At 35.4% G+C, this 21667-nt stretch overlaps 1 protein-coding gene across 1 annotated transcript in view; it reads left to right on the top strand.

Moving 5' to 3' along the window:
• MND1 (meiotic nuclear divisions 1) overlaps nt 1-21667 on the top strand; it is a 60073-nt gene that overhangs the window by 23169 nt on the left and 15237 nt on the right. The window contains exons 5-6 of the mRNA XM_031464463.2: nt 16933-17007; nt 19714-19828. Coding sequence (XP_031320323.1) covers nt 16933-17007; nt 19714-19828 — 190 coding nt within the window. The remainder of the gene's footprint in view (nt 1-16932; nt 17008-19713; nt 19829-21667) is intronic.

The raw sequence follows: 21667 nt of genomic DNA, 5'->3' as shown, positions 1-21667 counted from the left end.
GTTGTCATTTGGAGAAGGCGGTACGGGACTGGTTCTGGCTGGTCCTGTATTTTTCTGACTTGAATCTAGACTTTGATTTTTGAAACAGCAAAAAGAAGAAAATTGTCACGATTCTTCTTTGGCTGTCATTGAAGTTGGTTCATGCTCTATTAGAGCACTTGTCACACTTGTCATTTATACATCTCCCTCTTGTGTTAGGCCTGAGTGTCTCAAACTAAGAGCCGTATCTTCAACTATCTCTCCCCCAAACCTAATATTAATCCTGATAGAAAGTAGGCATTTAACCCTTTAAACAAATGAATGAACACATCAGACCTCTGACCAGCTACTGACCTGTGTTCTGGTCATCCTGAAAGTTTTATAAAATGTTTGGTAAAGATTGCTTTTGTCTACAAATAGTAGAGTATCTGACTAAGAGTGGCTTAAATAAATGGAAATTAATTTTTCTCACAAAGTCTTGAGGTGGGGCTCTATTAATGTTGCTCAATGTCTCGGCATCTTTGTGGTCCTCTTGGTCTTTCCTTCATGGTCATGGGGTGGCTGGCACAGCTCCTCGTGTCATATCCGAAGCAGAATATGGAAGAGGGGAAAGGGAAGTGGTTGGAATGTCTGTCTCTCTTAGCAGGAAAACAAAAGCTTTCCCACAGCTGTCCAACAGACTTTTCCTTAAATCTGTAGGCTGAAACAGTATTTCACCTCTCTGTAGCGGAAGCTGGGAGTGGGAATGGGTAAGGGAGGAAGGAGGTTGGAAATGGCTTAGATGAGTTAGTTAACCAGAAGGGTTGACACAGGCATAGTGTTATAAATAGGACGTTATTTTATGAGAGTGTAAAGTTCTGTAACTGCAGCACAATTGATCAGATAATAGTGTTCGGTGGTAATGTAGTCTGTTCTCTGTGAGTACATGGATTATACAGAAAATACTCTGCTTTACCTCTGATTTTTCCCCCCCGTGGTTGCAGGGGTATTACAGGGCATCAACAAAATAATATTTGTGCTTTGATTTTTCCTTGAAATATGGAAATACTTGGCCAGTTTCTTATTTGTTGTATAATCTTTTTTTTTTTTTTTTTTTGCTATTTTTGCTGTACAGGGACATTTTCACTGGTATGTATTCATACTTCTATCAATATTATCTGCTAAGGTTTTTCTTTAAATGCCAGAGGTTGTTATTTATTTAATAAATTTTAGTTCCTGCATTGAAAGGTTCTTCTTGATGAAAGATACCATTTTACTCTAATACTTTCTTTCAAAGTGGTAATCTTAGCTAAGTATATGCTATATAACTCAAAATGTAGTTTTTTTATTTTCTTGAGGATGCCTCTCTTGAAATTGTTCTGGACATTGTTTGTTAGTATTTAAAATGTTGACAAATTTAATGTATTAATATGATGCCCAAAGGGGCAGAATTCTCAGTGAAAAACAGGCTTTGCTATCCAGATGAGCTGGATTAAACTAGCAACATTGCCAATTACTACCTGGTCAAACTACCTAATCTCTCTGGATCTCAGTCTCTTAATCTGTGAAATGGCAGTGTCAGCTTCCAGTGAGCTCATGTATAGACTGTGTCCTCTGCAGGCCTGGCTCACTTGGAGACTCTGTTCATAGCAGGTGAGTGACTCTTGACAGTGGAGAATACAGGGAGAATGTGTGGCTTGTTCACTTGTAGTTTGTTGCTCGTCACTGTTTTTATATACATAAAGGAAGAAAAAAAATGAAGAAAGTGACAAAAAGTTTTCAGTGACATTACTTGCTTTTTTAGTTAGCATTGTCAAGTTATGTTCAGTTTGTTAAAATGTTAGTTTTGTAGAAGATAGTGCAACTTACTCTCTCTCAAAAAAAAATTATATTACCTCTCCGTTGTCAAAGCCCCATATCCCTTCATTAATGAGAGAGGAATAATTCCATTGTTTTCCTGCAGTAAGCCAGAGGGTCATCACCTCATGACATAATCACATTAGAAACTTCCATAATTACACTTAACTGAAGTTCCAGATGGACTTTTCTTAGGAAATTAACCCTGAGAAGTAATGTTCCAAAATCAAGCCAGTTTTTCCCAGTGGAAATTCTTTCTGTCTTTATTGTATTAGATATAATCTCATCTGATAATTTTCAGTAAGGGTTAAAAGTCACTGCTAGACATTTTAATAATTCCATTCTTGATTTATAATTTTTAATATCTCTTCCAGATAAGAAGGAACTTTTATTTTTGTGGCATTTGATATCTTTAAGTTCACATCTGTATCAAAAAGGTAAATAGTTGGCAGCTTTTCATTTCTCCTCTTTAGTAAGCTCCTTCATATTTTCAGTTCTTAAGTAAAATTCCAAGTTCTTTTAGGAGTTTTAATATTGCATTCTACTTGATGGGAAAGATTGAAAACATTAGGTCTTAGCTCTTCAGACTTTTGCAAGTCTGTGTGTTTTCCATTGGCTTCCTACTTACCAGCTTTCTCTTCCTCTCCTTGATTTTTCCAGTATCTGAATTTGAAATTTCCTCCAATACTCACAGTGCTGAGAAAGCAACACCACACTTTTGGCAGACTCTCATTTTCTGTCTGTCACTGTGTTTCGTCTGTTTATTTTTTGAGATTCTACTGTGGGCCAGGCACTGCTCAGGGGGCTTGGGACATGTGTCAGTGAGCAAAACAGACAGAGATCCTTACCTTTGTGGAGCTCACATTCTAGAAGAGGGAGAAATCTATTTAAATAAAAATAGATTTAAAATAAGAAAGAGTAGACCTTCTTCAGAAAGTGGGATTTGAGAGGAGAAGGGGTAAACCTTGTGAATATCTTGAGAAATATCCCAGAGAGGGACAGAGAAAGCAGCCAACATAAAGGCATTAAAACACCAGCATAGTTTAAGAAACATCAAAGAGGCCAGTGTGGCTAGAGTAAGTATAAATGAAGTGGAGTAAGAGAACTTAGATCAGAGCGATAAAGGGATGTCAGGCCATCCATAATATCACACGGTTTTTATCCTGAGAGAAATGGGGAGCCATTCAGAAAATTCCTGTGCTCTTGCCCTGTGCTGTGGCACCATGCAAGGTGCTGGAAATGGAAAGATTTAAGGCATAGCCATGTCCTCAGTGAATTCGTATTTTAGATCAAAGACTAGACCATAAGTAAACTGTATGACATTAATTAACACGTGTTCAGTAAAAGAGAAATGAGCAGGCACTGTTACGGAATGGAGGAGAGGGAGCGAACTTTCAGTGAGTTTATGATGCCACTGCCTGTTTCTTCTCCCGAATTTCAGTACTTCAGGTGCCCTGCTTACTGCTTTCAGTGCCGTTCTTCTGTCTTGCTCTCTGTTCCTAACCTCTTCCTTCTGCCAGTTTTGATAAGGTTAACTGTGTCTTTGAGCTATTTACTCTTGATAATTAATCTTTCTCTGACCATTCACCTTTCCTTTACTGCTGTTTTCTACTCTCCACTCTCATGTCCTTCAAGGTTCATTCTAAAGAACGTTTTCTTCTCCAAACTTACTTCCTCAGGGAGCAGTTCTAATGGGTATAACCAGTATCTGAGTAGGATCTAGAGCTGTAAAGGGAACTTCATATCCTTTCCAGACACTTAACTGAATATGTCTAAGTATATAGAAAATGGAGATCATCCTGAGGTCTGTCACTTTCACGGTTTTGCCGTCTTCACATTGGAAGATTAACTCTCGTTCTTTCTGTTGTATGTAATGCATCACTAATTATTGTCAGTTGTCCTTAGTTATGTTTCTTAACTTGCCTCATTTTCATTCCTGTAATAACCCTAGTCTGGTGTTTCCCAAACTATTATCTCATCTCTGTTTCAGATTCATGACTCTGTTACTTCATTTCTATTGTACTTGATTTCATTTTATTGACTATACTCCCTAAGCTGTACATTTCATCCTCATGACTCATTTCTTTTGCAACTGGAAGTTTGTACCTCTTCATTTCTCTTACCTATTTCACTCATCCCTCACCCCCACCCCTCTGGCAGTTACCTCTTCTCTGTATCTGTGACTCTGTTTCTGTTTTGTTATGTTTATTTGTTGTTTTGTTTTTTAGATTCCACAGATAAGTGAAATTATATGGTATTTCTCTGTCTGACTTATTTCATTTAGCATAATACCATCTAGGTCCATCCATGTCATCACAAATGGCAAGATTTTATTCTTTTTATGGCCAAGTAATATTCCATTGTATATGTATACCACATCTTCTTTATCCATTCATCTGTTGGTGGGCACTTTGGTTGCTTCCATATCTTGGCAGTTGCGAATAATGCTGCAGTGAACATAGGGGTGCATATATCTTTGAATTCATGATTTTGTTTTCTTTGGAAAAATACCCAGAAGTGAAATTGCTAGATCATATGGTAGGTTTGTTTTTTTGTTTGTTTGTTTTTTGAGGACACTCCATACCATTTTCCATAGTCACTGCACCAATTTATATTCCTATCAGCAGTGCACGACGGTTTTCTTTTCTCCACATCCTTGCCAGCACTTGTTATTTCTTGTCTTTTTGGTGCTAGCCATTCTGACAGGTGTGATACTGTATTTTGATTTGCATTTCTCTGATGATTAGTGATGTTAAGCATCTTTCCACATGTCTATTTGTTATCTGTATGTCTAATTTGAAAAAATGCCTATTCAGATTCTCTGCCCATTTTTTGTTTTTTGATGTTGAATTGTGTGAGTTCTTTTTATATTTTGGACATTAACCCCTTATCACATATATCATTTGCAAATATCTTGTTCCATTCAATAGGTTGCTTTTTCATTTTCTTGATAGTTTCCTTCAATGTGTAAAAGCTTTTTAGTTTGATTTAGCCTCATTTGTTTATTTTTGCTTTTATTTCCCTTGCCTGAGGAGACGTATAAAAAATATCGTGAAGATCAGTGTCAAAGAGCATATTGCCAGTGTTTCTTCTAGGGGTTTTATAGTATCAGATCTTACATCTACATCTAAGTCTTTAATCCGTTTTGAGTTTATTTTTTACATGGTGTGAGAAAGTCCAGTTTGATTCTTTTGCGTGTAGCTATCTGGTTTCCCCAGCACCATTTATTAAAGAGATTGTCTTTTCTCCATTGTATATTCTTGCCTCCTTGGTCATAGATTAATTGACCATAAATGTGTTGGTTTATTTCTGGGCTCTTTATTCTGTTCCATTGATCTAAGTGTCTATTTTTGTGCTAATACCATGCTATTTTGGTAACTGTAGCTTTGTAATATAGTTTGAAATCAGCGGGTGTGATAACCTCTAGCTTTGTTCTTCTTTCTCAAGATTGTATTGTCTGTTCAGAATCTTCAGTGTTTCCATACAAATTTTAGAATTATTTGTTCTAGTTCTGTGAAAATTGCCATTGGTATTTTGATAGTCTTTGGATTAAATCTGTAGATTGCCTTGGGTAGAATGGTCATTTTAACAAAATTAATTCTTCCAATTCTTTCAATCAAGCAGTTATATCTTTACATCATCTTCATTTTCTTTCATCAGTATCTTACAGTTTTCCAAGTACAGGGCTTTACCTCCTTGGTTAGCTTTATTCCTAGGTGTTTTACATTTTTTGATGCAACTGTAAATGGTATTGTTCTCTTAATTTCTCTTTTTGATAGTTCATTGTTTGTGCATAGGAGTGCAACAGATTTCTTTATATTAATTTTGCAATTCTGCTGAATTGTTTTATTAGTCTAGTAGTTTTTTGGTGGAGTCTTTGGGATTTCCTATATATTGTATCATATCGACTTTTAAACTGCGACAGCTTTACTTCTTCCTTTCCAATTTGGATTCCTTTTATTTCTTTTTCTAGTCTAATTGTTGTGGCTAGAGCTTATAGTACTATGTTGAATAAAAGTTGTGAGAGTGGCATTGTTGTCTTCTTCCTGATCTTGGAGGAAATGCTTTCAGCTTTTCACCACTGAGTATAATGTTGGCAGTAGGTTTGTCATATATGGCCTACATTATGTTGAGGTATGTTCCCTTTTTTATTTCTGAATTTATTTGAGTCCTCTCTCTTTTTTTCTTGATGGATCTGAATAAAAGTTTATCATTTTTGTTTATCTTTTCAGTAAACCAGCTCTTAGTTTTATTGATCTTTTCTATTGTTTGTTTGGTTTTTTTTTTTTTTTTGTCTATTTTATTTCTGTCCCCACCCCATTGCATTTTTAATCATTTTTCTCATTTTTTTAACCAGCGATATATTTGACACCAATAAGAGCTTTTCAGAGTTGATGTGAAATAACTAGTGCTAACATACTTAGTTGATACAAATCTAGGCCTTAAAATCTCTTCTAGGCCTTCAATCTCTCTAATTGTAAAGAAAGTTTGGTTTATTCTTTCCATTCAAGTCTCCTTTTTGAAGATTTGCCATTTAGAAGAACTATCACTCATGAGATTTTTAGCTAGCTTTTGCAGCCTCATCTTAATAAATATGTGTTTTCTGTTAAAATGTTTGAAACAGGGAAGGAAAGAACTCAAATCCAGGCAACCACCCTTGCCGTACTAAGGATCTCCAGATGAACTAGGGTCCAAGTCCTTATATCCTCAGCTCATTTCCCTTCTTGCTCTGCACACTCCTCCTGGGAGGCCTCACCTACTCCTGTGGCTTCCATTGCCACCTGTATACTTTTGACTCCCCACTTTTCATCTCCTGCCTGTACCTCTGCCCTGAACTCCACACCTGTGTATTCAGCTACTAACTGGACATCTCTTGAACAGCTAGCAGGCAACTTGCATTCAGTATGTTCAAAATTCTTTACTCAAAACTGCTCCTCTGAGTTGTAGACTCTGAAACTACTATCCACTTAGTCACCCAAACCAAAAACCTGGTAGTTACCTTGGATTTTTTTTCTCTCCCTTTTCTCCCCATCCAGTAGGTTCTAAACTCTGTTGATTCTACGTGCTGATACCTCTCAAATCACTCCCGTCCTGTCCATCCTCACTGCCACTGTCTGGGCTTAGACTCTCATTACCTCTGGCCCAGAATTTTGAATTAGTGTCTTTACTGGTCTCCCTGTCTCCAGCTTTCACTTTCTTTCATCTGCTGTAGTAGTTTTTTTTTTTTTTTTTTTTTAATTCCTTTTGGATGGTTTCCCATTCCTGAATAACAAATCCAGATTCCTCAGCCTGACATTAAGGCTCTCTGTAATCTACCTCCTGCCACTGGCCAGCCTAATAACCTGCTCTTACCCCTTCTCCAACCCTAGCACCCGTTAAACCAAATTGTTTACAGCTTCCTGAATGCGACTTATTTTATATCTTGCATCTTTACATGCTGCACCGGACTGGCTCTTTTTACTTGTTTAACTAACAAACTCCAGCCTGTCCATTAACCAGAGATATTTATTAAGACCCACCTCAGAAATCTTTTCTTCTGGGAAGTTTTTATCCCCTCAGCAAAGCTGAGTACTTCTTTGTGCCTTGACTATCTTACATGTATTTCTTATAGGGTGAAGTCTTTATGTGTCTTATGTCCATGGCCAGCATTCTGAGAGCAGGCATATCTTAACCATGTTTTATCCCCAGCATGGAATGCACTTACTGAGACACACAGAGACATAATAACTGTTAGTGAATGAATACATAGATCAGTACAGCACTGCCTAGTTTTGGTCCTAACTATTGTCTTCTTGGTCTAGGAACCTTCCTCCCTGGCCCGTACCTTTTCTTTTCCTTCTAGTCCACAATATAGAGCAACACAGATGATTTCCATTAAGTATTCATGTTTATAGGAATCTCGATTTTTAAAAATTCAGCCTCAGAAATATCATGTATAGGAATAATTAAGCATGAATTTTCAACTCCATTATTTCTTTTTACCATCACTTGAATTATATTTTGCTGGAGACTAGCTCGGCATTATCCAAAGTAATCCTGTGGAATGGATATATAATAGGTATTACTTGAAGAGGAGTTCTGTAATCAGAGGAATTTGGGGCTTCTGGATTAACAAAGATAAACTACTTTGAGTTCTCAGTTCTCATGCCAGTATGCTTTGTGAATCTTTACTTGATTCTTTTTCTTGAGGGATTAATGTTCTATGGAACATTTGGGAAATGCTTCCCAACTTTATGGATTCTTTTCAGCAGACAAGACTGCTGTCTTAGACTACCTTCTTCTCCCCAAAATTGATATATATTCTTTGTTGAAACCTGAAATAATCTTGCCAGTCAGCAAACCACATCCCTTTCCAGTCACTGCTAGGGAACTTTCTCATCCAATATAGATTCTGCAGGGTAATAGGCATTAAATAAATATAAATATATATATATAAATTAATAAATTGTCCCTGAAAAGAAAAAAAAACCACATCCCAATTTTCAAATATTGACATTTGCATTTTGCTATAACAAATTTAAAACTTACTCACTTTAGAACAAGAGTAGAGAAGAAAGTTAAATTGCTTGTAATTCTATGATTCAAAACTAGTTACTGTTATTTGCAGATAATAGCTACTACATATAAAATAGATAAACAAAAAGACCCTACTGTATGGCACAGGGAACTATATTCATTATCTTGTAATAGCCTATAATGAAAAAGAATATGAAAAGGAATGTGTGTGTATATATATAATATTGTATGTGTATAACTGAATCACTATGCTGTACACCAGAAATTAATGCATTGTAAATCGACTATACTTCAATTAAAAAAACTAATTACTGTTGACATTTTGATATATTTCCTTTCTTTTATTATATTATATTATTTTATTTCCTTTTCTTGTGTGCATGAATCAGGATATCTTTCAGCCACAAATAACAGAAAAGTAGATCCAAATGGGCTTAAATAATAGGGGTTTTTATCCTGTGTAGGAAGTTTGGAGGTGGGCTCTTTCAGAATTCACCACACATTGATATCAGAGGTCTGGGCTGGCTTCTCTTCTTGACTTTCCCTTTTTGGATGCAAGTAGCTACCACAGCTACTATATCTTCCCATGACAATGTCCAAAGCAAGAATAATGATGGACTTTCTTCTTGTATACCTCTCTCTTTTTATCCAGGAGGGGAAATCCCAGAATGCCCCCCTTTCCCAAATAGGTTTCGCTTTATGTACAACCCTCATTGGCCAGGTCTGAGATACATGCTCATGCTGGAAGGTAGGACATCATAGGTTGCCCTCTTGGACTGGGAGGGGCCTATTCTCTCTGAGCACATTGCCCTCCCAGTCTGAACAAAGTTGGAGTTCTGTTTACAAAGAAAGGCTTTAGATCACCTGAAGCTTTAGAGAGGCAATTAACAGGGCCTACAAAATTATATCTATATGCACTTGAAAGTCCAGGTCTTTTAAATTGAATGTTCTTACTACTTTTCTGCATCAGCTTGGATAATCAAGAATTAAATATGTTTGTTCAGGTTGAGTTAGTTAAAAATTGGGGGTGGGTGGTAGATGGAGGAAGTATATAAACAGGATTTTTGTTGGTAAATAATTTTAAATAACAAAAAAATTGTAATAGGTAATATTACAACTTGAAACTTGCAGAAATTTTTACAGTAGAACCAAAGATTTCAATGATTTATTTTTTATATTTGTTTGTTTTGCTTTTGCGGTAGGTAGCTTTGGGCTAGGCTTCTGAACCTTCCCCCAGGAATTATTCTCCTTTGCTATTGGAGCTACTTGCTGGATGAATTTGAAAAGCCTTACTCTAGAGCTTTAGAATTTCCTCTCCCACTCCCAGAACATTCTTCTGTGCTTCATGTGGATTACAGATTTGTGACAGCCATTCTTCATTCACAAGTCTCTTCTCCCCAGATCAACCAACCTGGAAAAGATTTATTCCATCAAAACTGGACCTACAATTTTAATGTCATGCCACCAGGTGGTGGCAATGTCCAGGTCATATATATCCTTAGTTTCCCAGGATAGCCAGCCCTAATTTCATTTGGCTTGTTTTGCCCTCAAGAAGTGTATCAATATTTTATAGATTTTAATATTTCAGTATTCATAATGTCTCTGGCTGTTTTATGTATTTAGAAGTTTCACGAAAACAGCCCTATAAGTTGGGTGCTTTTTTGGGTTTAAAGTATGGTTCTCACTTAACCAAAGGGCATGGCTCAAACTTTCAACCCTGCATTTCATCAGATTCAAATATCGGGTGTTGTTCGGGTTCCGTAGTGTTTATATTTATTTATAACCATAAATTTCCTGGTCTATAACTTCTTTAAAAATTGAGATTGAATGCAAAGAAACTTCAATTTAAATTTTTATTAATTATTATAGCTTTTAAAGTTCAGTACATTTTACCTTTTCAATAATTTCTAACACTTGAACTTGCCACAGATCTTAGTTTGGTTGGCTACTCTCATCCAGATGTGTTATGTTGCTCTCTTTATTCTGCTAAAGCTGTTGAAGCTGTGGAAGAGAAGGCTTTCGTTTGCTTTTTTAATCCTTTGAAATCCAAGTTCTCTTGAATCTATCCACTATAAGAGGCAGAAATACGGGAAAAAGATAAAAGCCTTTATAAGCAGGTACTTTATTCAGTCACTATTTCTGAGCACTGTTGTCTCTTTATGACTTTTTCTTTGGCTTTATATACTTAATGTGGAGTATATTATAACCTGGCCTGGAAAGAAGTGTAAAGCTTTAATTTAAATTAGTTACATTTAAGTTAAATAGATATTTGAGCTTAAGCTCTTTAACTGATGCTCCTTAGCAAGTAATTTGTTATATTTTAGATGGGTGGTTTCTAATGAAATAAATTACTTAAACTGAGTAATTTTCTGGATCAATACATTTTAAATAGTATTTAAGTAACATTTTTATTAGAAATTCAAATAGTGGACAATCTTAATTCTCACAAGAAGTATTCAGATGTGTTAGGACTGAAATGTGAGCATGTCATTTCCCAGTGATCTTGAAAGACAGTGGGAAGATAAATGATTCAGCAGTTGCACTTCTTGAGATCTACCCAAATGGGTGGAAAACATGCATACAAATGTTTATAACAGCTTTATTCATAATTGCCAAAACTTTGGAAACAACCAAGATGTCCTTCAGTAGGTATATGCATAAATAAACTGTGGTACATTTAGACAGTGGAATATTATTCAGTGATTAAAAGAAATAAGGTATCAAGCCATGAAAATACATGGAGGAACCTTAAATGCATTTTACTAAATGAAAGGAGCCAGTCTGAAAAGGTTACATAATGTATGATTCCAGCTATATGACATTTTAGAAAGGCAAAACTACATAGACAGTGGGTGCCAGAGGCTGTGGAGAGGAAGCAGGGATGAATAGGCAGAGCACAGATGTTTAGGGCAGTGAAGATACTCAGTGTGATAGGATAATAATGAAGGCATGTCATTACACATTTGTTCAACCCATTGAATGTACACCACCAAAGGTGAGCCCTAATGTAAACTATAGACTTTGGGTGATAATGATGTGTCAGTGTAGGTTCATCAGTTGTAACAAATGTACCACTCTGGAGGGGATTTTGTTTATGGGAGAGCCTGTGTGTATGTTGGGACAGGGGTTATATGGGAACTCTCTATAACTTCTACTCAATTTTGCTGTGAACCTAAAACTGCTCTAAAAAAATAAAATCTATTTTTAAAAAGTGAAGTAGACTATAGAAAATATATTGACATGAAACATAAAGGATAATCCCCTGTGTGTTTTGACATGTTCTCCACATTGACCTGTACTTGAATATTAAGCAAAAGAATTGGAACAAGAAAGATGCCCACTAGACTTTACAGGGGTCCCCCCCCCCGAGAGGGTAGTGGGGGTGGTGTAGAAGTGGAGAGCGAGGGGGCTTTAGTTTAAATACTTGTGCATTGTTTGAGTCTTTTAAAATAAAAATGTATTCATTTTGGTCTCTTGAAAATATATTCATATATTTCTTATAATGGGAAAAGAATTTTTTCTTCCAGTTTTATTGAGATATAACTGACAGCACTGTATAAATTTAAGGTGTGCAGCATAATAATCTGATTTACATACATCATGAAGTGATTACTACAGTAAGTTTAGTGAACATCCATTATCTCATATAGATACAAAATAAAAGAAATAGAAAAAAAAATTTTTTCTTGTGATGAGAACTCTTAGGATTTACTGTCCTAACAACTTTCATAGATAATATACAGCAGCGTTAATTATATTTATCATGTTGTATATTACATCCCTAGTACTTATTTATCTTATAACTGGAAATTTGTACTTTTTGACTGCCTTCATCCAATACCCCCACCCTACCCCCCTGCTGTGGTCATCTCTGATAACCACAAATTTGATCTTTTTCTGAGTTACTATACGTTGCTAGTTCCTGTTACACAACATAGTGATTCTATGCTTCTGTACATTTCAGACTGATCACCATGGTAAGTCGTCTAGTTACGATATATCACCATACAGAGATACTACATAGCTATTGACTCTATTCCCCACACTGTACATGTCATACCCATGACTCATTTATTTTGCAAATGAAAATTTGTACCTCTTAATCGTCACCTATTTCTTTCCTTTTCTTACCCCCTTCCCCGGGAAAAGCATTTAAAAAATAATAGTTATGTATGCTTTTAATATGGAAAATTTACAAGTATGTTTCACAATACAGAGATAACTATTTTTTAAATTTTGTGCATTTTCTTGCAGTTTTTTGAGGGTTTTGGTCATAGATCAGCTCTCAAATGTATTCACAGTTTTGTTTCCAGCTTTTTAAAACCCCAGTTCTGTATTTGTGTCATTGAAAGTTTTCTAAAATGTTTCCTTTGGTTACATAATTGTGACCTATCTATACCATGAAATAATGATTTACCATTTCTCTATTGTTAAGACAATTGTACAGCTCCCATCTTTATGTAAATACATCTTTATAGTGTTCTTTGTTTCCCTGTGATCTATTCCTAAATGAAATATCACCCTAAAAAATAAATTTTATATGAAAACGAATATATATATGTATGTGCATGGCTGGCACATTGTGCTGTACACCAGACACATTGTAATTGACTGTACTTCAATAAAAAATAATAAATTTTAAAATTGTACTACACTAATATAAACTATACTTTTTAAATGTAAAAAATCTTAAGTTATACTAGCTCTCTTTTTTTTTTCTTTTAAGGGAAAACAAGACATAGAACCTTTTTCACCCTGTAACATATTGTACATGAATTTTGTTCAAGCAGTAGACTGATCTGGTTTCTCTTGCTTTTACCTCTTTTCCCCATTCTTTGTTTCTTGACATTCTTTCGCATCTATGAAAACTTCTGTATTTCCTCCTTACTGCTTTGAAATTTTTTTATTTCTAAAAGGGAGCCAATCAGATTTCCAGTGCAACCAGCTTGAATCAATCTTTCTGTCCCTCTTATGAATAGACAGTTCCTCCAGGCAGTGAATTAGCCCTTTAGAAAACATTGGCATTATGTTTCTGAACGCTGAGTGTCTGTATAGGTGGTCTGGAATGCATTAAAGAGAAGCATTGTGTCAGAAACTCAAGTCTAAAGATGAAGTCCTGTTCTTTCTAATTGTAAGTTATTTTTGTTCTTGCTGGTGCTGTTTTTTCTGAGTTACAGAATTTTAAAAATTATTATTTGCTTTAGGGAAAGTTGGAAATGGATTTCCAGCATATAGGTGGTTCTTGTTTTATGTTATACATATGTGTCAAGAGAGTTTTCTCTTTAAAGGAATCCTATGGTGAATCCTCTTTGATTATAGAGTATCACTGCGTTTTCTACTTTTGTAAGTGTGGACTTTGTATTTCTTTCAGTGACGGAAATATTGAGATGTTTTGTTTCTAGTTCAGGCTACGATATTTAGCAGTACTTCATTTTTGCGGATGAACTAGTAATAGTCTCCCATATATTAATACCTTGTGTGTTTTACTTGGGTTCTCTACTGCAAGAAAACAGGTTTTTGTTTAGGTCACTAGTTCTCAAAAGTGTGATGCCCCCAACCAGGAGCATCAGCATCACATCACCTGGGAGTGTGTTAAAAATGCAAATTATTAGGCTCTACCCCAGACCTCTACTATTCAAAAACTGGGAGGTGGAGCCCAGCAACCTATATTTAACAAGCCCTTCGGGTGATTCTGCCATGTGCTGAAGTTTAGAACTACTGGTTTAGATAATATCTACAGAGTGGCTTAAAATCTCAGCTCTTAGTCATCTGAGTTCTGGATTTGGTTTAATTCCAAGGTGTGTGTTAGGAACTATAGCAATGTTGCTTCTAAGAGATGTGTAGATGAAAAACTGATAGCAGGGGCTGCCTCACAAGAGCTGCTGTCATTGTTCCCAGGAGTTAAGATTTTAAGCACTAAACAGAGCCAAGAATCCTTCACTGTTGAGTTGAACCAAATTGTTTCAGTACCTAGGATGATAGGCAGAAGCTTCTCATTTAATAACATCATTTAGATTGTGCCTCCCTCCATTACCAAGATACTTAAAATGACAAATCATGAAATCACATTTAAATTACATAAGATTATTTTCAGAGTTAAGGAATTCCTAAATTAGCTCTCTTTCAAATGCTTTTAAGTTGTAAATAACTACAAGCAGACATACAATACCTGGGAGATACTTCATTAATATAATTAAGATATATGTTAATTAATTATTGGATTATTTTTATGTAATTCTTCATTCTTAGGGTAACATCTGCCTGTCTGGTTATTTTTAAAACATTTTTAATAGGAAAATGTTACGCTAATAAGTATGTGTATTTTTTCTTTGGAAAATTTTCTACTCCTGAATTTAGATGTTACATACATTTATTAATTATTTCAGGTGGGTTTGTCAGGGTGGAATATTAACCTTTTAAACAAGGTGTTATTTTATAAATGAGAGCCTTTGTTTTAAAGAACTTTATCCCCTTGCTAAATTTAGGGCTTTATAGCTTACTTTGGCTCTTAAATCTACAGCAGATTTTTGTTTTTTCAACTTAGGAAGATAATTACTCTCAAGAAGAGGTATAACTGGTTTGGTGTGGTGTCTTCTTGGCATCACAGATGGGTCTTGTTCGTGCTATAGGTTAGAATCAGGAACTAGAGAATCATTAAAGGAAAACCTACCTTTACGCATATTGAGAAGTGGAAGGTTTTTTAAAGTCAGGGTAAATCTACCAACTTTCTGAAGGTACTGTTTGTGGTTTTTAAGCGAAAACGGGTATCTAAATATTATTCACCCTCTACATATAATAAGGCCATATTCTGAAAGGTTAGTTTCTTAGAATCAGACAAAAGAAATTACTCATCCAATCATTAATTATTTTCTAAATGTTTATAACTCAAGAATGAGGGAGGAGTGGAATATATTTTAAGAAACCCCTTACCCATTCAAGTGAGTCTGAAATTTCTAACAAGTTCGTAGTGAAAGACGTGGTGGAGAATTTAGTATTGGGAATTTCCTGTGATTATTTAGTCTGGGGCCCAAGTAGGATTAATACAATTGAGACAGGAAGCAAAGTTATGAAATTAACAGTCCTTTTTGGTGTGGGCTCAACCACGTACTAATGAATATTCTATTATCTGAGGTCTCCTTTTGCTGGTATTATTTAATCCATTTCCAATACAACTTACTACTTTCTAAGCTTAGTAAAATACTTAAAATGATCACTTTTAAGGTATGTAAAACATGAATAAAATCAACAGCCGGCTAGTAGATTTTTTTCTTTCTGAGAATTTAATATGCAATTCCTTATAAAGTACCTTATTTAAGAATAATCAGTGGTGCATTCATTTTTGACTGTGTTAGTGAAACAGGTCCCAATACCACCAGTCTATAAGAAACAGTCTAGGGTGTTTCAAAGGGACTTAAGTCAGAGGTGAAAAGAAATTTAAAGAGAGAATTTATATAAAACAGGTATTTTTGAATTTTCAAATTAAAAATTTAAATAATACACTTCACATTATTTGTGATGAAGGTGGGAAAACCTGATATATGAAGATTGTAGAAAAGGTTGAAAGCATATTGCTCTTTTTTTTGTATAGGATAGGAGGAAATACTTTTTTTTTTAATTGAAGTAGAGTCAGTTGCAATGTATCAATTTCTGGTGTACAGCACAATGTCCCAGTCATGCATATAATATATATTCTTTCTCATTAAAGATTATTACAAGATACTGAATATAGTTCCCTGTGCTGTACAAAAGAAACTTTTTTAAAATCTATTTTTATATATAGTAGCTAATATTTGCAAACCTCAAACTCCCAAATTTATCCCTTCCCACCCCCTTTCCCTTGTAACCATAAGATTGTTTACCATGTCTGCAAGTCAGTGAGTTCATAGTGTCCTTTTTTTTCTTTCTTTTTTTTTTAGATTCCACATATGATTGATATCATATGGTATTTTTCTTTCTCTTTCTGGCTCCACTTAGAATGATGATCTCTAGTTCCATCCATGTTGCTGCAAATGGCATTATTTTATTTTTTATGGCTGAGTAGTATTCCATTCTATAAATATACCACAACTTCTTTATCCAGTCATCTGTCGATGGACATTTGGGCCACTTCCATGTCTTGGCTATTGTATATAGTGCTGCTGTGAATATTGGGGTGCGTGTATCTTTTTGAAGTAGAGTTCTCTCCAGATGTATGTCCAGGAGTGGGATTGCTGGATCATATGGTAAATCTGGTTTTTGTCTTTTGAGGAATCTCCATATTATTTTCCATAATGGCTGCACCAAGCTACATTCCCATCAGCAGTGTAGGAGGGTTCCCTTTTCTCCACACCCTCTCCAGCATTTATCGTTCATGGACTTTTGAATGATGGCCATTCTGACTCATGTGAAGTGATATTAAACTTTTTTTTTTTCAGTCTGCCCTAATGATTTATGGTAGTTGGTTTTCTCCAATTTAGAGAAATTAGTTCCCAATGTAGTCTTTGACTTTTTTGTTACACGGACTTGGGCTGAAGACGAATCTCATTCTGTCTTCTTGACTCGTAAACTTTATGTTAAGCAAATTTATCTTAGCAAGACATTTTATTTGTTTTAATTCTCTAGTTATCTGAGGGAAACCAAAAGCATGCAAACCTACAGAAAAGCATCGAGAAAGCTAAAATTGGCCGACATGAAACGGTAAGTTTGTATCCTGTAGGTTCTTTAATCATGTCGATTCTAAATAGAAGAGTAAAAGCATAGAGCTTCCTGTGGGGAGGATGCTGCTTCTCCCAGAGGAGAAGTGAAGCTCAGCAAAGTATGTCAACATCTCACCTGGTAGTTCGCTAGTGGTGAATCTAGATTTGTCATTGTTGCTGTGTTGTGTTGTCTGGGCAGTATAGCAAAGAAGCATTAACCCTGGAGCCAGGCTGCCTAGGTTTGAACGTCTCCTAAACTCTCTCTTCTCAGTTTTCTCCATTGTAAAGTGGGGAATAATAAAATCTACATCACTGAGTTACTGTGTGGATTGAACTAGCTAATATTTGGAAAGGACTTAGAAGAGAGCCTGGCACAAAGTCAGCCCTATATAAATGTTTATGTAAAATTTTAAGAGTCTTTTATTTTAAAGTCTTGGCTCAGAACAAATTGAAAACTATCATTATAGTATCCTTGTGTCCTCGTAATGTTTCTAAATTATTTAAATGAATATTGACCTATTTTATTTTAAAAAGTGCAAATGTTCTCTGAAGTATTACATTAGGGGTTTTTGAAAAATCACTTTACTTTCTAGTTTCATCATTATCTAAAGTATGGATTTATGACTTGAAAAAAATGTTGAAGATCAACATGAACCACTAAGCATTTCAACTCAGCCTCTGCTTGTACCACTTGATAGTGAAAGAGACTCAAAAACTTGTCACATTGTAGAAAAGAATACATCACAGGTTTACATGGCTTTATGCTTTTCAAAGTTGTTTTACATGCAGTCTGCGTGAATGGTCAGCACGCTCACAGATAGGAACTAGAGAATGGTGATTGCTGAAGAGGATTTAAGGGAAGGTAAGTTCTGGGCATAACCTTAAACTATGATGTTTCTTCTTCTGTGGACAGCAATTACCACTTCTTTATTTGGCAATAACTTGTAGAAGCACCTTCAACTAATGGTGACATATTCATGCCCAAAAGTAGTTAGTTAGCCAGTCTACTGAAGGTTACCCCATCCACTGTAACCACTGGAATGAGGACAAAAAGACACTGGCACACTTAGTTGGTGCCTGTAGCCATCAGAAGGGTAGAGTAGTTCAGAAAAGCTCCTGAGAGAGACAAACTCTTGTGTTCATCCTGAGTTCACTAGTCAGGAGTTTTCAGAAATATCTAAAAGATTTTTCCATCTGCTAGATATTATTCATGGTGGTGATACTGCTGACGATGGTAATGAAGGAGAAGAAACAGCTAGCTTACATATTCTGCTTACTACGAGCAAGGCAGGACTGTTCCAAACACATTTTCTATATTTATTGAATCCTGCCAACAGTCCAAGGAGGTAGCTCCTATTACTGTCTTCATTTCTACATTTGAGGAACTGAAAGCACAAAGAGGTTAAGTAATTTGGCAAAGATCTTGTTGCTGGTAACAGTCTGAGATGGCTCCCAACTCAGGGTATCTGGAGAGCTGTCATTGCATTCACACGGATGGCCACCCCTCTGCTGCTCCTGTCTCCATTAGCTTCTCTCCACTCATTTGTCATTGTAGAATGTGTATAATTTCAGTGTTGATAGCAAATAATGACCATCTTATATTGTAGTTATTTTTTAATTTCTTCTGTGCTTTGCTAATGTGGTATACTGTAATCATATTTATCTATTTCATTTAAATTAAAATTAAATACAATTAAATTCAGTTTCTCGGTAACAAAAGTCACAGTACATGTACTCAGTAGCCCCATGTAGTTGATGTTTCCTGCCTTTGAGAACACAGATCCAGAACATTTCTGTCACTGCAGAATTCTGTTGGACTCGGCTACCTCAGAGCTGTGTGCATGCATTCTCTTGTATAAATGCCAACAAAAGGAGCTTTCTTCGCTTTGGAACTAAAGAGAACAGAGAAAGGCAAAAGTAGGAAAATACAAGTACAGAAATGTAAGCTAGCAAGGAACCTTAAACAAGTCCGATCAGGCAGCTTGAACTCTGTTTGGTTTTGCCCCAGACTTACCCTATAATTCTGTACCATAACTTTTCCGTTAGTTGATTTTTATTTGGGCTTACGTTTCACACATATGAACTGAATACTGATAGCACTATGACTTCTACCTGTTAGAACTAAGGCTAGAAATTTCAAATGGTGTTTATTGGATCATTTTGTGTTTAAAACCTTTATTCTGGTTTACCTTTAAAGGAACGTGATAAGGAGGTCACAAAGCTACAACTCTTATTTCTGGTATTTTAAAATATTTTTGAGGGTTAATCATCTTTGAAGGTTGGAAAATTATCTAGATGACTTTTAAGGAAAATTTTACAATGATTGATGTTGCCATAAAATATTACTTATATAATAATGGATGCAGTCTTGTGAAACTACCTAAGGAGCAGTATTTTTTTTTCCTAACTTGATGACAATCATCTTTGAGTTCATGCATAATCAGTAACCTCTTATCTATTTACGAGCATTCCATTCTACATAATAATTTCCAGTTAGTCAACATATATATAAGGTGCTTGAGATTGCAGAGAAAAATGAGAATTGAGTTTGTTCTTGCACTGTGAATATATGTATGTATATAATTTTGTCAAAAGCCTAATGCATATCAGTTATGAGAAATAAAATGAAAATGTTTATAAAACATGTAACTTTATAACATATGGCATTTTGTTTATCTTAATTATACATAATATTATTTGAATGCAGGAAGAGCGAACCATGCTAACAAAAGAACTTTCTTCACTTCGAGACCAAAGGGAACAGCTAAAAGCAGAAGTAGAAAAATACAGAGAATGTGACCCGCAAGTTGTGGAAGAAATACGTAAGTTTGTATTACACTTTGAGGGTTTTTAACTTTGCTAATGAAAGATACTTTATACTTCTAGTTCCCTGGTAACCATTCTCCATGTATGTGAGAAAATAAAGCCCTTAATAGTGTTAATATTTCATTAATATTTCCATTAAGGGATCTTAATGTTAAAGCATTGAACAGTAACAACTTTGAAATTATGAGCATTTCAAGAACAAGGAAGGTCAGTGAGGTAGAAGGATAAAGTCATAAAATATAAGCTTAGGAAACTGAGGAGTCAGAGAGGGAACTAAGCTGTTGTCTTGATTCTAGAAAGAAACTCACCATTATCTTCCAAGAAAAGTGATATCAAAAAGGATGAGTTTACAAGTTGCAGAAAATTAGTCTGTGCATTGACTTGCCTTGTGAACACTCCAATGATATTCTTCCTTACTTTTAAACCAGAGTCCCCAGAGCTTCATTTTTAATAATTTTTATATATTCATGTAAATATGGAATTTTGAATATTTGAAGAAATGATACAGTGTGTTATAAAAATACTACATTTAATTGCTTAGGGAAATATGCATAACCTTTTTATATTTTTCTATCTTAGCTTCTCTTTTCATTTAGGAAATTTTACCCAGTGAAACTTTTAGAAAAAAATGACAGTATGTGATTGAAGGCTTTGAGAGAAATTGAAAATATTTGGTATTTTTAAATTAAGTTGAGAATCACATGGTATTCTTCACAATTAAAAAGATTTTAAGCAGTTCAGTTAGTGTTATCTACAGTTAAACTTAGTTTTAGAGACAGGTCCTGCTCTGCACGACTGCAGGAGTCACCGTTCAAGTCCATGCGGTGCACAGCTGAGATAATATGTATCAGTCCTAGTTCAGCTGATTGCCCAGGGCAATTTTCAAAGCAAAATGGAGACAGAACCCCCTGAGCCAGTTTCTGTGAATTAAGTATTTGGGAGACATGTTAACTCTTTTGTGCTGCCTCCAGATTCTTTTCATTTATTATTTTCTTGCAGAAGAAAGTGCTAACCAAGTCTGCTACAGAATTAACCACTTTAATCTATTTTAAAGTTTTAACTAGTATCAAATGACCCTTAGTGAATACAAGCACATCAAAGCAACAGGACACAAGGTATGAATTCACTACTAGGAAGCTAGGCCTGCTCATGATTTACCTTCAAAAGGAAACACGTACTGTGTGTTAAAGAGGACATCGGATGTTATGTGTCTTATCTAGAGCAGATTCTCATGAAAGACTGTTTTAAGAACAATTTTCTTACCCAGATTTAATACCTTCAGATGATTTATTTTCAGGATCAGCATGGCTGTGCCCTGTAGCAGTTCCTCATGAAAATTACGTTTTCACATTAACCAAATATGATCTTTCATTTATTATTTTTACTTGGTTCTACGTTCCTTCCTGATTTTAGTTTTGTGCAATTCTTGGACTTTCTCCTTGAAGTACCAACTCTTGCTTCCCCATCTCATTCTTTTTTCTATCCAGGGACCCATAGGTCTTAGCCATACCTAGTCAAGGCTTCTGCTTTTTCACCCTGTGGTCCTCATTGGGTTGTCACAGCTCTTTCCTTGGGCAGATGACCCTGACTGATATCACCTCAACTGTGACCTCCCATTTTTACAGTCCTTTTCATGATTTTGATTACATCTGTCCACTCAGGAACGACTAAAACTCTTATTTAGGCTTAGAAAACTATTCTGACCTATGCTGATGGTGATCGTAAGCCAGTGGAGCATCTTGAGTTGCTGAAAATCAAGACAGAGAATTAGGCCAGACTGACTCATGAAGTGGGAAAACTTGTTTCAGGCACATAATTTCCAGTGTTGCCATTTC

The sequence above is a fragment of the Camelus dromedarius genome, chromosome 1 (genome assembly GCF_036321535.1).
Source record: "Camelus dromedarius isolate mCamDro1 chromosome 1, mCamDro1.pat, whole genome shotgun sequence".
Classification (NCBI taxonomy): domain Eukaryota; kingdom Metazoa; phylum Chordata; class Mammalia; order Artiodactyla; family Camelidae; genus Camelus; species Camelus dromedarius.
This window is presented reverse-complemented; position numbering and strand designations above follow the sequence as displayed.